This window comes from Perca flavescens, chromosome 12 (genome assembly GCF_004354835.1).
Source record: "Perca flavescens isolate YP-PL-M2 chromosome 12, PFLA_1.0, whole genome shotgun sequence".
NCBI classification, from domain to species: domain Eukaryota; kingdom Metazoa; phylum Chordata; class Actinopteri; order Perciformes; family Percidae; genus Perca; species Perca flavescens.
Window position 1 is genome coordinate 11,551,884 of NC_041342.1, and position 14,412 is coordinate 11,566,295.

Consider the following 14,412-nt stretch of genomic DNA (forward strand, 5'->3'; position numbering starts at 1 on the left):
GCACCTCCCTCCTCTTCTGTATCTCAACGGTGTTCAGTGTTCCCCATTGTATTGTTAGTGCCATAGCTAATATTGTGGGCGAATTCTACCTTTGGGCTAGCCTGGCTCCGCCCTCCTACGTACTCCCTTCAGTACGTCGTATGGGTTTGCGGTATATTTGCGGGTTTTCTCCGGCCAATCTTTACCAGTCCAATCAGTGAACCGAGGGAGTGGCTGAGAACGATGACGGCTCTCGCCCTCCGGTTCCAACCGAGAAGCGTGTTGCCATTGCGCTCTACAAACTGGCCACATGCGCAGAGTACAAAGTGGTAGGCGAAACATCTGGAGTCAGCAAAACCACCGTACACCGGTGTATTTACGCTGTGTGCAATGCCATACGAAGTGTGTGTGTGTGTGTGTGTGTGTGTGTGTGTGTGTGTGTGTGTGTGTGTGTACACCTGGAGTGGATGAGGCACATGATATCTCGCTGTGTAATATGGCGCAATAGACGGGACTCACGTCCCGATTAGACCCCGTGCTGAAGGCTACAGGGATTTTGTCAATAGAAAGGGCTAGCCATCAATCGTACTACAGGCTGTGGTAGACGATCGTTGCATCATAAGGGACATTTGTGTCGGTAGTGCGCATGACGCGGCAGTCTGACACAACGCTCTGATATTGACCACAAGTTCATGCTAACCGTTGTGGTTGCTTGTTGTGTATTGCACAACTTGTGCGAAAAGGAGAGGCAAAGGTTTTTACAACTGGGCCCTGAGCAGCACCACCAAAACCTACCACAACCACCTCATCACCCATATGAAGGTCCACCAAACGCAGAGGCAGCAGCTATCTGCCAAGCTCTACTTAGATATGTGGCAATTAGAGTGCGCCAGTAGTACAACAGCAAGCTATACATTCTCAGTAAAGAAATGCTTGATATCAACTTTAGATTTGTATGATTATGTATTTCCTCCAAATTATTTTTTTTGCCTATTTTCTTTCTGCTCTCATTTTATAGCTCTTTTTAATTTGTATAGTGTAGTGATTGTGCTCTAGACAACGATGCAGACAATTGTATTTTCATCTGTAAGTGGCCAGCCCAGTCTAAACCTCAAGCCATTTTCAGTACAGCGGGGTGAAGCTACAGCACATTTTCAAAAACAGTATAGCGTAGGAGTTTTTGACAACAAACGATGCAAGGGAATCTCTTTGCTAACAAACTAGTCTTTCGGCTTTATTGCATGTTTCTTATTCGGAAGCTGGCACAGAATGGCCACAACTGGCTAACCTGAAAAAAAAATAAACAAATATATAATGTAAACTGTTCCACATTGTACAATTCAACAGAAACGCTCAATGCTCGATTAATTGTTCTGTATTGTAAAATACTAAACAAAGACAATAACTCTTCTCCTAAACTGTGTTTAAGGCTTCAAAGATATAGTGGATCTTTGTTTTCATGTAGTAGATACCAAAGTACTTACAACATTCCCCTACCCTCCTGTACAAACACACTAAAAGTGCCATTTAAAAATACAACTGAATAAAACGTTCAGTAACACCAAAAGTGCCATTTTAAGATACACCTGAACAAAACAATCAGTAGCAAATTCTGGAACTTTATTCCCCTCACCCAATGATTTGGCTCTTAAATAGGTGGCGTCAGTTCTGGAGAAAGCTTGTTGTCAAAATCACTTTTAGTCAAAATCAGTGAATATCACCTCATGATCCACTACCTGTCCGTACTGTGTGTGCGCTGAAAAAAAGTTCAGTGTTAATACATAGCCTAGGCTCTGTAAATCTGCATGTTGCTAGCTACGATGGCCACTTTGTTTACATACCAGTTTACAGAGCCTAGGCTGTGCATTAACACCAGTTTTATTTTTTTTTTAGCGCACTAAGGGCCTAATTTACTAACACTAACACTGCGTCTGTTTATGCGAGTTCGGTAATAGCGCACGCTATGCTTCCACATTTTGCGTAGTATTTATCAACCCTGACACCCATCAAGCAATCAGCGTCTTTCTCCGCCCACTATACCGTAAATTGCGCTGTAGCAAAGCGGTACTTGTGCTATGATATGGCTGAGTGCAGACTGCGATATTCCCACTGCTGATGCTATGACTGTTTGAAATGATCCTGATGCCAATATTTGTAATTTAGCGAGGAGTTTAACAACTGCTGGAATGGGATGTGAACGCTGAGTGGGAGATTCAATTTCATCTTTGATTTATTCCAGTAACTCTAATATTGCTTGATCTGTAACGCTAAATGATGTTGTGTTCAGTGACGGTGTAATTCTTGTGTTAAAAATATTTTCAGTCTCGCCTATGTCTTCGTCTTGCTCAAATTACTGTTGCCATTTCACCAGCGGCATAAAGGTCTACGAGGAAACTCAACTGCGGCTGGTTTAGACCTGCTTTTAAGAGGCGGAGAATTTCCCCCGCAGAATAGAGACGCACTCTTACTGACAGTCTTTGTAAATACCACGGAATATATAATTAGGTGCACTTTGCGCTTATCCTCCCACCTTTTTGGGTGCAACTCCCACTTTCCCCACGACCCTCCCACAAACGCATATTGGAAGCGCAACTTGTCTCTTCTCGCTCATGTGGCAGACAATCTGCGGTTTTACCCAAGTGCGCCCTGTTTGTAAATAGCCCGCATTGGTTACGTCCGTCTTTGCGACTAATTAGCGCCTGGAAACAGGCGCAAACGGCTTGATAAATCTAGCCCTAAGTTTGGACAGATAGTGGATCGTGAGGAGATCTTTACTGATGTTGACAACAAGCATTCTCCAGAATCGCGGACTCCACCTTTAACAACTTACTCTACTGTAAATTAAAATAAGCAGTGAATGGCAAGTTAGGTTCCATGTGAGGAGAGGAGTGTGCAGCATCAGATGTGTGTGGTTGGGGAGTGGGTGTGTGGGGAGCATGGTGGCAGGTCAATTGGTGTTGGCCTTTAAATGTATTGTAATTGCCCCTACTTTGTTGTTGGCTCATCCCAGCCAGGACTTGAGTGGCTTCTGCATGCCTCTCGGCTGCATTGGCACACCGCTCAAGACACTGAACTGCCTGTGAAATGACCGTGGTGATGGACTCCAATGATTTTTGATCTTGTGCTGCCTGCTCACGTTGTTGATCAAGAAAGGATATGTAGAAGGATCTCCTGCCCCCTGCATCATTCTTTCTTGGGTCGCTCTTTGACTGGCGTTGCCATAATCTTGGTGGGTTACTCAGTGTGGCCGATTCTTCAATGGGCAAGGATTTGTCTAGTGCTTCCATAGTTGCAGACACGTTAGCATCACTCAAGCTGCATGTTCGATCTCCTGACTTGTTTAAAAAGAATAATGTTCTTATTCAGAGTGAAGTTATCACAAATGACCCTTTTACTTTGATGTAGGGGAAGGTTTCATGGAAATATGGTTGGTTATATTAGTCATACAACACATATCTACACAAGTTGTTTATTTAAGTTTGCATAAAATGTTTTGGTTGCGCTTTATTTGCAGTGCTATAGTTCCTCCATGTAGTTTCTGTTTTATTGCCTTTTTATTGAAAAACAGCTGAACAGACGCTGTTGTTTCTAACTCAAGTCAGGCTTTACTTTCCCCTGTTCAGGGATGCATAATGTGCAGCTTATGCATTCATTTATATGGTAAAACAATTTGAGCAAGCCTAACCATACACAATGTAAAGCCCCAGTATTGATTTCTTTTTAAACATATACATGTGGGGTTTATTCACTAACGCTTGAACCATGAATTTAATTGGAAAATAATCTTCATACCTGTAGACTCTGTTATGTCTCCCTCATCATTGCTCGGTTTTAATTGAAGTCTCGGCTAAAATGAACAAGATACAAATGTGAAATGACGTACAGTCCGGAAGCTTAACGCGTTCCTTAAAGTAAATGAGAACGATAACGTGATATCTTACCTGAGCTGTTAATAGTAGAATCCAAGGAAGCTACGATGGGCCTTTGGCCGAGGATCTGATTCATCTCATCAAACAGGTCAAACTTGCCATTTATTTTCCCTCCGGCACCGCTGCGAGACAACTTTTTTTTTTTTTTTTTTTTTTTTTTTTTTGAGACATGTATCGGTGTTTGAGCGCCTTCCATTTACTCCGGAGGATGTCCCAAGGCTTGTCAAACCTTTTTGTTGGCCATTTCCTTCGAGTTCCTGATAAATTATGGCATTTCTTAGATCTAAAATAGCTGTTATATTTTACTGGTAAATTAAATTCAAGAAGTTTCTCATCCCTTCGTGTGTCCACTTACATCTCTTTGTTGACACCCGCCATGTGTGCAAACAGAGCGGAAATACTGGGTGGAAAATAACTAAAACTTCTTCTTCTTCTTCGTTTTATTGCGGGTTGCAACCATAAAATGACCTAAAACTTAATCGCAATTCATTATTTATTTGGCAAATAACGTTTCCATCAGCGTTTATCGCATAAGCCGTATATCGATCCGATGAGACCGAACGTATTTTCTTTGAGTCGATATTCATGAAATTCAATTGGATTTTACTGTTTCCATAAGGCATTTTTCATTCGATATCACTTAATTTGGATGAAACGTGTGGATGGAAACATAGCTTCTGTGCATTGCTTACAGTATGGTTGACAGGTGTAGTTGGGTAGAAAGAAAACAGTTCCCACATGAACCTGCTCACAACCAAGTCTGTGTGTTATCTTGAGTAACCACGTGAGGATTTCTGGCGCTTTGAGCACCACAAGCAGAGGGCCATCTTGTTTCATTATGTTTGAGAGAAAGCAGACCTCTCCACGGCCGCAACACCAAAACAATCTAGATTGATAAATGGCACTAGAGGAAATTGATTTTAAGGGGTGAACTGTCCCTTTTTAACATAAGTCCATGAAAGTTAGAGCAGCAAATGCAGGTAATTTTGCCTGAAGCAGATGGTTTGAATACCATGCTGTGGAAAGCCGAAGCTCTGCTCACAGCGTAGTGTTTGTCTAAGCCCCTGCCATGCTGGGAAGACGGATCAGTAAGAGGCAGCGCTCTGCGCCGCAGGAAGTGTCCGGCGAAGCGTGAAACATGTTACAAAATCTGCAAGCTAGCACTCAACTGACACATGCTGCATGCACACATTCAGGACATGCACACCAGCTCAGACACCACGTGCACACAGACACAGTCGACGTCTCTCTCCTTCCCTCTGCATTTTCCGGCTCAAGGCTCTTGTTCCCAAATGACCAGCCAGCTCTCAGGAAGTGCGGCTCGTACCCTATTTGTGGACGGTGGATGATTTTTTCATGCTGTAAAAGCTGTACCAGTCTCGCTAGTCCACAGAGGTGTCAAAATAGTACACCTCAGTCTTTCCTCTAAACTTTCAGGATGGATGAGAGTGGGAACTCTTAATGTAGAAATGCTCTAGGATGGTATAATTCATAGGGAAACAGTTATTAATTAAACATCCAAATACATTTTTGTGACATACGTTTTATTTTTTAAACTACATCATACAATTTGCAAAATGATCATATCATATAGGGATTCCAAATTGCTGTCACATCCTCAAAGGATTTAATTATGCCACCGAGATACCAATACATAATTTTGGATTTCGCAAAAACACTGGCAGTATTTAGATATGGATCCAGTTCAAACAGCCGGGCCACTTTGGTCCAAACAAGATTTAAGTGAGAGATTATCAGATGTGTTTTTGCCTCCCCATACAGTTTGAAAGACAGGATTTGTAAGGGTGATAATGTGGCAAGAACAGATTGCTCAATACAATACCAGGGTGGGTCTCTCTCAGCAGGAAGTGACCAGTGGGACAGGTGCCTTTTTTTACATTAAAAGCATAGGAATAATACAACATCTTTGGTAGACCTATCAGTCAGTCTTTGTCATTTATAAAAATTTAGCTGTTTTTTTTTTACATTTCCTTATAAATATCTTTATCTTGTCAAACCATTTTAAAATGACAGGGAAACCTGCAGAGGAAGGGGAACACAAACCATGTATATAACATTGACCTTTCCTGCTATTGAGAGTTGCCCATCTATTAACATCACAAGAGATTTTATTAAATAATGAATCCAAATTGACTTTAACTAGGTTTTTTTTAAACTGGGGAGGGAATAAGATACCCAGATAAATGATACCTTGCGTGGGCCACTGAAATGCACCTTGAGCCTTGGGCTTTCTTTGTGTTGGCATTTTAACCTCTGGTTGATTTGAGTACAAGCGTTAACCTTTTCTCAGATCGCTACAGGGCAAATCCAGACAGCTAGCTAGACTATCAGTTAGATACTGGGCGATTTGTTTCCCTAAAAAAATCTGCGATTTCTTTTTTTTTTTTTTTTTTTAAAAAACTCGATTTACGATTCAAGTCGATTTCCCCCCCCCTTCCATTTAAAACAAAATAACTGCGAACTGTAAATATATTTTAAAAATATATATTTATTGTATTTAATTAAATTGCATCAACATAAACAAAATTGCAAAGGCAAACCCTTTCTCTAACTGAAAAGTCACTGTGCAGTGTGCAACAAAGATTGTTAAACATCCAAATTATTTATACTGTTTTTGGATTGAAAAAAAATCTAAAAAATCAATTTTTTGAAAATATGAATCGATTTGACCTACCAACTCAATTTTTAAATCCCCAGCCCTATCTGTCCAATCTGAGTTTTCTGTTGCACGACTAAAACAGCTTTTGAACATACACATGTTCCACCAAAACTGCACCCTCTGCCACACAAATATCCGGCGCATCTACTGACGCAACAAGATTTTCGGTGAGTGTCCAAAAATCTTGTTTGGTCATTCCCTATACAGTTCACTATTTAATAAACCCTAAATCGGGACTAGTGAGTGAATGAGGGAATGGTTTCGAACACGTCTGGTGCCTCACCCAAATGGAACACAGACATAATTAATATTAGTCACACCTGTGCTCTTCCTGCTATCACGTGTCAAAATGTGTTGTGTAAAACGTCTATTTAAGACCTCTACCACATTAACGAAAAAGCCCTTTGTTTTATTCCACACACGGAACCTGTGTTACATTACTTCTATTACCCACAGCGTTTGCAAAACAAGTTTATACCCATGTTTCAGGTCACCTTTTATCTGCTCCTTATTTTCTATCTATCTATCTATCTATCTATCTATCTATCTATCTATCTATCTATCTATCTATCTATCTATCTATCTATCTATCTATCTCTGACAGACACACAAACAAACTGTTTTGCCCTCAACTATCTATTTACGATCATCCTTTCATCTATTGGCGGCATGCAGGGACCTGCTGCAGACGGAAAACTATCTCTAGTCTGTCTTTTTGTAGGCCGATTGTTCCTAATTCATTGCCTTATTTCTCTCTAAATGTCTTGATTTCAAAGTTGAGGGAGGTTAGGAAAGGTAGTACATTATGTAGAATTGGATCGGTCAGTAGGGACACTCTGTGCTTCTAGCTGAATGGCTAATCTAATCAATAATGTCTCGAGATTTAATGAGCCTGCTTCAGCAGACGCAGATGTAGCCTTGCTCTAAAACATTGATTGTGTCAGTGTAAAAGATGTAGTCCAGAATCAGGTGCAAAGCCCAATTAAAGTGACCATAAATTGAATCCGCCAACACTGTTCAACAATTTAAAAAAATTCGTTTTTGAGTTACCTCAAAAGTTGTAGCGGATTTAATCTCACACCAGCTTGCTATTGATATTCATTTTAAATGTAAAGCAATCCTTAAGCATCAATAGCTGTATTTAAACACATATGCGTGGTTGGCGTTTATGTTGGCACAAATTCATAAAATAAGTGTATAATCCTGTTACTCTCATCTGTTGGTAATGATTGCTAAAAAGTATAGTAGCCTCTGCAAACTTTCTTCTTCTTCTTACCACTTTAGTTGCAAGATAGGGCATTTGTGCAGCATTCATGTGGTGTCGGAATAATGAGAAATTAGTTCCCGACAGCAGAATTCACAATACATTCACATTGTGAGATATGCGGAGGTCTGTGCTCTCAGAGTGCCGTTCTAGTTTGAAGACTGTTTTTGCTCCCTCAGGGTAATCCTCGCTCTGGGTATCTCGATGACATTCATCAACATCCCAGTGGAGTGGTTCTCGGTTGGCTTCAACTGGACCTGGATGCTGCTTTTTGGAGACATCAGGCAAGGCGTCTTCTACTCCATGCTGCTCTCTTTCTGGATCATCTTCTGCGGGGAGCACCTCATGGTACTGTACACGGCCCCATTTAACTTAATGTTTGATGTTTTTCTTACTGACCTGCAGACTTGTTTGTTAACAATGGATAGGCCAGTGCAGAGTGGTTTTAACGCGGATGCACAACAGACCCCTTGACCTGTCAGGAAAAGCATTGCATTAACGTCGGCAAGTTCCATGGCCTTGGTATTGTGCGCTCTGGAGCTACCATGTTATTCAGCACACCTGTGCTACTGCTTTCTAGGGGTTCCATGACTTCAGATTTTTTTAAAGTCGACTGTGATGCAATGAAAGTCAAGTCGCAGCGACGAGTTGCTGATGATGTCATTGCCATTTTTTTTTTTTAAGTCATTAGCCTAATAAAATCACAGGAGGGACTGCTTTGCATTCTATGTACCTGTATTTTATCATCCTTTAATATCAACCCTTGTATTGATTTTCTTAAGACGCTTGCTTTGTGCAGTTTAGCTTTGCTAGCATTTTGCAACCATTTTTCAGTTTGTGCTTCAACACGCTACTCGTAGTACTGGGTTTACCAGCGGTAACTTTACGCACACAAGTCCCGGTAAATATGTCCGCCGCTGTGTCACGCATCTCTGTGATAGTCAGTCAGTCAGTCAGTCAAAAGTTCATGCAAAGTTTGTTGTCAGTCTTCGTCGGCAACCAATGCGTTGGGTTTGTGCCTAGTTATGTGTGCACACAATTTAAATGGCCATTAAGGGTATAGCGACTCATACCACCTACGTTGGGCTCCGTGCTATATTTCCGTGATCCAATGCTGGACGGCCTGTAACGTTAGCATTAGCATGTAGCTCCTGCGTGTCTGTACACCAGAGATCTTCAACAGGGGGTCCGGGGCCCCTAGTGGGTCAATAAAATTATTGTTAATATTTTGAATTTTTTTTCTAAAATTTAAATGTATTAACATAATTCCAACATATTATTAGCAAATAAAAATCAACTTATTTGTGAAAAAAAACACATTGATGATAGGCTGACTGGCCTATAGGGTTACTAAGGCAGCCATCCACAGATCCAGTTAATCCTATCGATTCACTGTGCCACATGTATGTTTAAGGAGTCCTTGGCTTAAACGTTGAAGACCCCTGCTTTACACAAATGGCTGACTGCAAACGTCCTTTATCGTAGCAGGAATCCAAACCTCTAATCGCCGATACACACCAACCAGACGGCCGACCGTCGACAGAAAAGACAGTCGAAATGATCAGTCGGGTCCCCGAGTTCCAAAAAATTGCCTCAGGACACACTGAGGCGACACCGATTTCAGAAACGTAATACGTCGCCATAGCAGCAGCAAGGCGGCGCTACTCTGTATTGTTTCCCAAGAAATGAAAACCGGCAGCTGATTGGACGAACGTCTCACATGGGTTTGTTTTCTCTGGAAATTCAAAGCCAGACTGTCATGGCGGCTCGTTCAGAATATGATCTCATATATTGTACTAAAATAGTTCATTGAAACGTGTTTCTGAAAACATTTTAAGCGAGAAATAGGCCGTGCAGTTGTTGAATCTGTCTTCATTTCAGCTCAACAAAGATTTTCGTCAGATTTAGAGAGACTCTAGTCACCTCATTCTGCTCGCCATTTCCGGGTGAGTCCCGACTGCCCTGCCTCCGACTAAACATGTCAGGTCGGCCATAATGAACGCTGACAGCCCCCCCAGACTGACGACGGCACAGGACACACCGAACAGACTCAAGTCACTGACCTCGCCAGACTGTCCAACGGCCGATTTTCGGCCCTGTGTCCCGTCCTTAAAGGCAGCTCTCCTCGTCCTGTCGCGCCATCGTTCCGTGGCTTTCAAATGGAGTTCCAAACGAGCTGGATTTTTGACTAATTTTGCCAGTGACAAAACCACATGGTCAGCGACAAGTCAACTTCAAGCTCAAAACGTCATTGTGGAGGAGTAAAGTCAACGAGTCTGTGCAACCCCTACTGCTTTCACATGTGACACAAGTACAAATAATAATAATTTCCATGCTTAACAATGCAGAGACCTTTTTGTACAAGTTTCACAACTTGTGCTGTTTTAATGGATTACCTTTCCTGCTATAGATTTCCCACCGTGGTCAGAAAGCAGACACTTTGTTTAATAATAATAATAATAATAATAATAATAATAATAATAATAATAAAAATTGAATTTATATAGCGCTTTTCATGGACTCAAAGTCGCTTTACAGGGCAGGGTAGACTATAAAAACAAAACAAGTAGAACAAAACAAGATTCAGATGAAAAAGGGAGGGGGGGCAGGGGGGCTATGGGTAGGCAGAGTTGAAGAGAAGGGTCTTGAGGCGGGACTGGAAGATGGTGAGGGAGCGGATCTCTTGGGGGAGGGAGTTCCAGAGCCTGGGAGCTGCTCTGGAGAAGGCTCTGTCCCCAAAACTGCGGAGTTTGGACTTTTGGATGGAGAGGAGACCGGCTGAGGTGGATCTGAGGGACCATGAGGGTTGGTAGGGGGAGAGGTCAGTTTCTCTCACTATGCCTCTCTAGAGTACTCGCTCCGATGCTAATTGCCGTCGCTCTCTCATTCGCTCTACCACACACTCGCCACGCACACACCGGCCCTGCTATTCTCTAAAAGAGATAGACGTATACACCAACGCACAAGTATAAAATCAGGCCACTTACGTAGGCTAAGGAGTTAGCTCTGCGTGGAGCCTCCACAGAACCATAAATCCCGAATTAGCTTGGAGCACTCTTTCCCATCAGGTACCTTGACACATGCTTAACAGTGCTTATTTTGGCTACAGGACAAGGTTATCTACAGTATGACCTGATTTTAAGAATATGATATTTTGGTGATAATGGACTTGTACTATATGTGATGTATGAAATGTAATCCAGTATATCCCGTCTTTAAGTCTGTTTTGCACTTATCTCTCAGGACCAGACCGAGAGGAACCGTTTCTCGGTGTACTGGAAGCAGGTCGGACCCATTGTGTTTGGCTCCTTCTGCCTTTTTATCTTTGACATGTGTGAGAGGTGAGACCTAGTTTTTTTTCTTTCTTCTTCACTATTTAGAACAAGAGGCTTGTTTTAAAGATGTTTGCAACACAAGTAATCTTTTTATTTTTTTTATTTCTATTTTTATGCTTCATATCCACATGCTGCGTGTATTCTTTGCTTTTTGTAACGCAATGTTGTGACAGGAGGAAACAAAGCAATGTGTTTGTTTTTTTTGTGCCACCAGAGGGGTCCAGCTGACAAACCCCTTCTACAGCATCTGGGCGTCTGATGTAGGAACGGAGCTTGCTGTATCCTTTTTTTTTTTTTTTTTTTCAGAAAAAATAGCACTCTCTTGCAAACAGCTTGTCTGACAAGTATGAAGCAAAAAAAAAAAAAAAAAAAAAAAACCTCAAGAGTGTAAATGCTTTTCAGTTTAGTATCAGTTCAATCTTTTTGCTGTTGGAACAAGTGCATGTCTACCAATACTGTACCAATAAGTTACCATGACTCAATGCCCTTCTTCCTGTTCCTGTAGTACACGTATGAGAAGTTCTTCTAGTTGGCCTTTAGCATGAACTAGAAAACAGATCTCTAGACTAATGAGATGAGAAATAATTCAGTAATGCCATATGTGAAAGCATTGCCTAGGGTCTCGGGATGATGTGTTTATGTGCGTGTACCTACCTGTTTGTTTGCTTTGCTTGCTGAGCAATGCAAGATTAATCAGCACACCTCCTCAGAAACGGCTGCCAATACCCTGCTTCTTGCATTCTTTTCTCCCCTCTTTCCTGCTTTAACTTTTTGAGTCCCATCAAAATGAAAACGGTAGGGCTGGGACGATTTAAGCTTTTGTCCCGATTCGATTATTTCACAATACACGGCTGCCGATTCGTTTTGTATTGCGATTTGTATTTATTGCGATTCTAGAAGTATTGCGATTCGACAGTATTCATTGAGTATTGCGATTTTCTTTTCCTTCTTCAGCAAAAATAAAAGTTGAATAATACACTTCTAGAGACGATATATCATGAGACATTTCTAAAAAGTAATTGTTTTCTAAGAAGGATGCACATCACAGGTCAGTCAGCCGGTCTGACATTTATTTCCTTTGAAAAGAACAACATAACATTTTCAGCATTTTCTGCTTTCGGTCTGTTTTGCTGGAAACTGATATGATGTAGTCGCCGTCGGAGGTACCGTATAAACGGAAAATATTAAGGTGAATCATTGGTTAAGAAAATAAATAGAAAATTTAGATTCTAGGAAAAAAAAATATTTTAAAAATCATGGCAAAAAAAACCTCAACCCCTAGAAAACCGTGCTTAGTATTCATTACATTATTACATTACATGTCATTTAGCTGACGCTTTTATCCAAAGCGACGTACAATTAAGTGCTTTCAACTGTGAAGGTTCAAGCTCCAGACAACAAGTAGTAAGTGCAAGTACATTAGCTTTAAATAAGCAAAGCTACAAAGAGACATATTAAAGTGCAGGTTTATTTTTCCAAGGTGTAGTCGGAAGAGATGTGTTTTTAGCCTTCGGAAGTTGTGTAGGCTTTCGGCCATCCTGATGTCGATAGGGAGCTTGTTCCACCATTTGGGAGCCAGGACAGTGAACAGTCGGGATTTTGTTGAGTGATTAGTTTCACTAACTGCAGTTTGGCTGATGCAGAGCGAAGTGGGTGGGTTGGGGCATATGGTTAACGCAGAAGCAGAACTGTATTTCCATTTGTTGAAAGAAAATGGTTAAATCTATGACGAGAGTGTTCTTAACTGAATCGCTCGAGGGTGTTTTAAGCCCCCAACGTCGACTTCAAGGCGCCTAACCCTAACCATTGCCTAATCCTAGTGCCTACCAGGCAGCACTGCCTGGAAGGCGATGTTGGGGGCTTAAAACACCAAACACCAACTGAATCACCACCACTCTTTTTTTATTTTATTCTTTTTAGGATGGTGTTATTTGGTTATTTCCTTGACTGGTGTTTCCTCAGATGGCGTTCATAATTGTGGCAGGGATCTGTGCCTGTCTTTACTTCCTCTTCCTCTGCTTCATGGTTTTTCAAGTCTTTCGCAACATCAGCGGTAAGAAGACATCCCTGCCCGCCATGTCCAAGGCTAGGCGGCTGCACTATGAGGTGTGTCTTCATCCTGTGTTTGCATCATCACCAATACAAAAAACCATGGCAATTCAAAATGATTTCTCTGCTACATTGAGTAGGTTTGTGATTAACTGTTTTTTTGCACCAACTCATCCACTTTATTGTTCTTTAGGGTCTGATTTTCAGGTTCAAGTTCCTCATGCTGGTCACTCTGACCTGTGCTGCCATGACTGTCATCTTCTTCATCATCAGTCAGGTGAGTGCAGTAATGTTCTGAAATCAGACGTAAAGCTGTCCACAGGACTACTTACAGTGCATACGGAAAGTATTCACAGCGCTTCACTTTTTCAACATTTTGTTATGTTATAGCCTTATTCCAAAATGGATTAAATACATTTTTTCCCTCAAAATACCCCACAATGACAACTTAAAAAAAGTTTGTTTGAGATTTTTGCAAATTTATTAAAAATAAAAAACCGAAGAAATCACTTGTACATAAGTATTCACAGCGTTTGCGATCAAGGTCAAAATTGAGCTCAGGTGCAATCTGTTTCCACTGATCATCCTTGAGATGTTTCGACAGCTTAAAGGAGACCTCCGGGCAATTTTTACGTTACTCTTGATTGTTATATGTATATGAGTACTGTCGATAGCAAAAGAAACGAGCCGAATCGGTGCTAGCAACACGGAGCTGCTGCAGCTAATGCCGAGAGCTCCCACTCAGCTAAAACTGCAGTTATGGGGGCATAAGATAAAGAGTGCCTTTGTGCCTCTTAACAGACACAAAATGCAATTAAAATGTCTGTGCAACGTGAACAGGGACCTTACATGACAACAAGATGCATTTAGCAACTTAGCCATTGTTTAAATTCACCTACTCTCTTAGCTGCTAGCTGCCATCTGGGATGAGTGAGTGTGTTCAGCCAGGCTCCAGTAATAATCATCACGCAGCAGTTCCATGTGTATTTGTAGCATATATATATCCATTGTGTGTGCTGTCGTTGGTGAATATGAGTCTCTGCAGTGGCGAATTGTGTGGTAGTTTCCTTAGCCAGGCTAGCAGCCCGGACCGGCATCCTTCTACTTCCTAGCCGCCTCCCTCGCCTGCCGAGGCTGATAACAATCCAACATGCGCCCGCTGGTCTGGTGGAGGTC

The 14,412-nt window shown here is 41.6% G+C and overlaps 1 protein-coding gene across 3 annotated transcripts in view; it reads left to right on the forward strand.

Annotated features, from left to right (window-relative positions):
• Positions 1-14,412, forward strand: part of wls (Wnt ligand secretion mediator) — a 46,565-nt gene that overhangs the window by 18,282 nt on the left and 13,871 nt on the right. For all 3 annotated transcript variants that reach the window (XM_028592963.1, XM_028592961.1, XM_028592962.1), the window contains exons 6-10: positions 8,032-8,200; positions 11,096-11,193; positions 11,402-11,465; positions 13,150-13,293; positions 13,430-13,513. In XM_028592963.1, the coding sequence (XP_028448764.1) occupies positions 8,032-8,200; positions 11,096-11,193; positions 11,402-11,465; positions 13,150-13,293; positions 13,430-13,513 (559 nt within the window). The remainder of the gene's footprint in view (positions 1-8,031; positions 8,201-11,095; positions 11,194-11,401; positions 11,466-13,149; positions 13,294-13,429; positions 13,514-14,412) is intronic.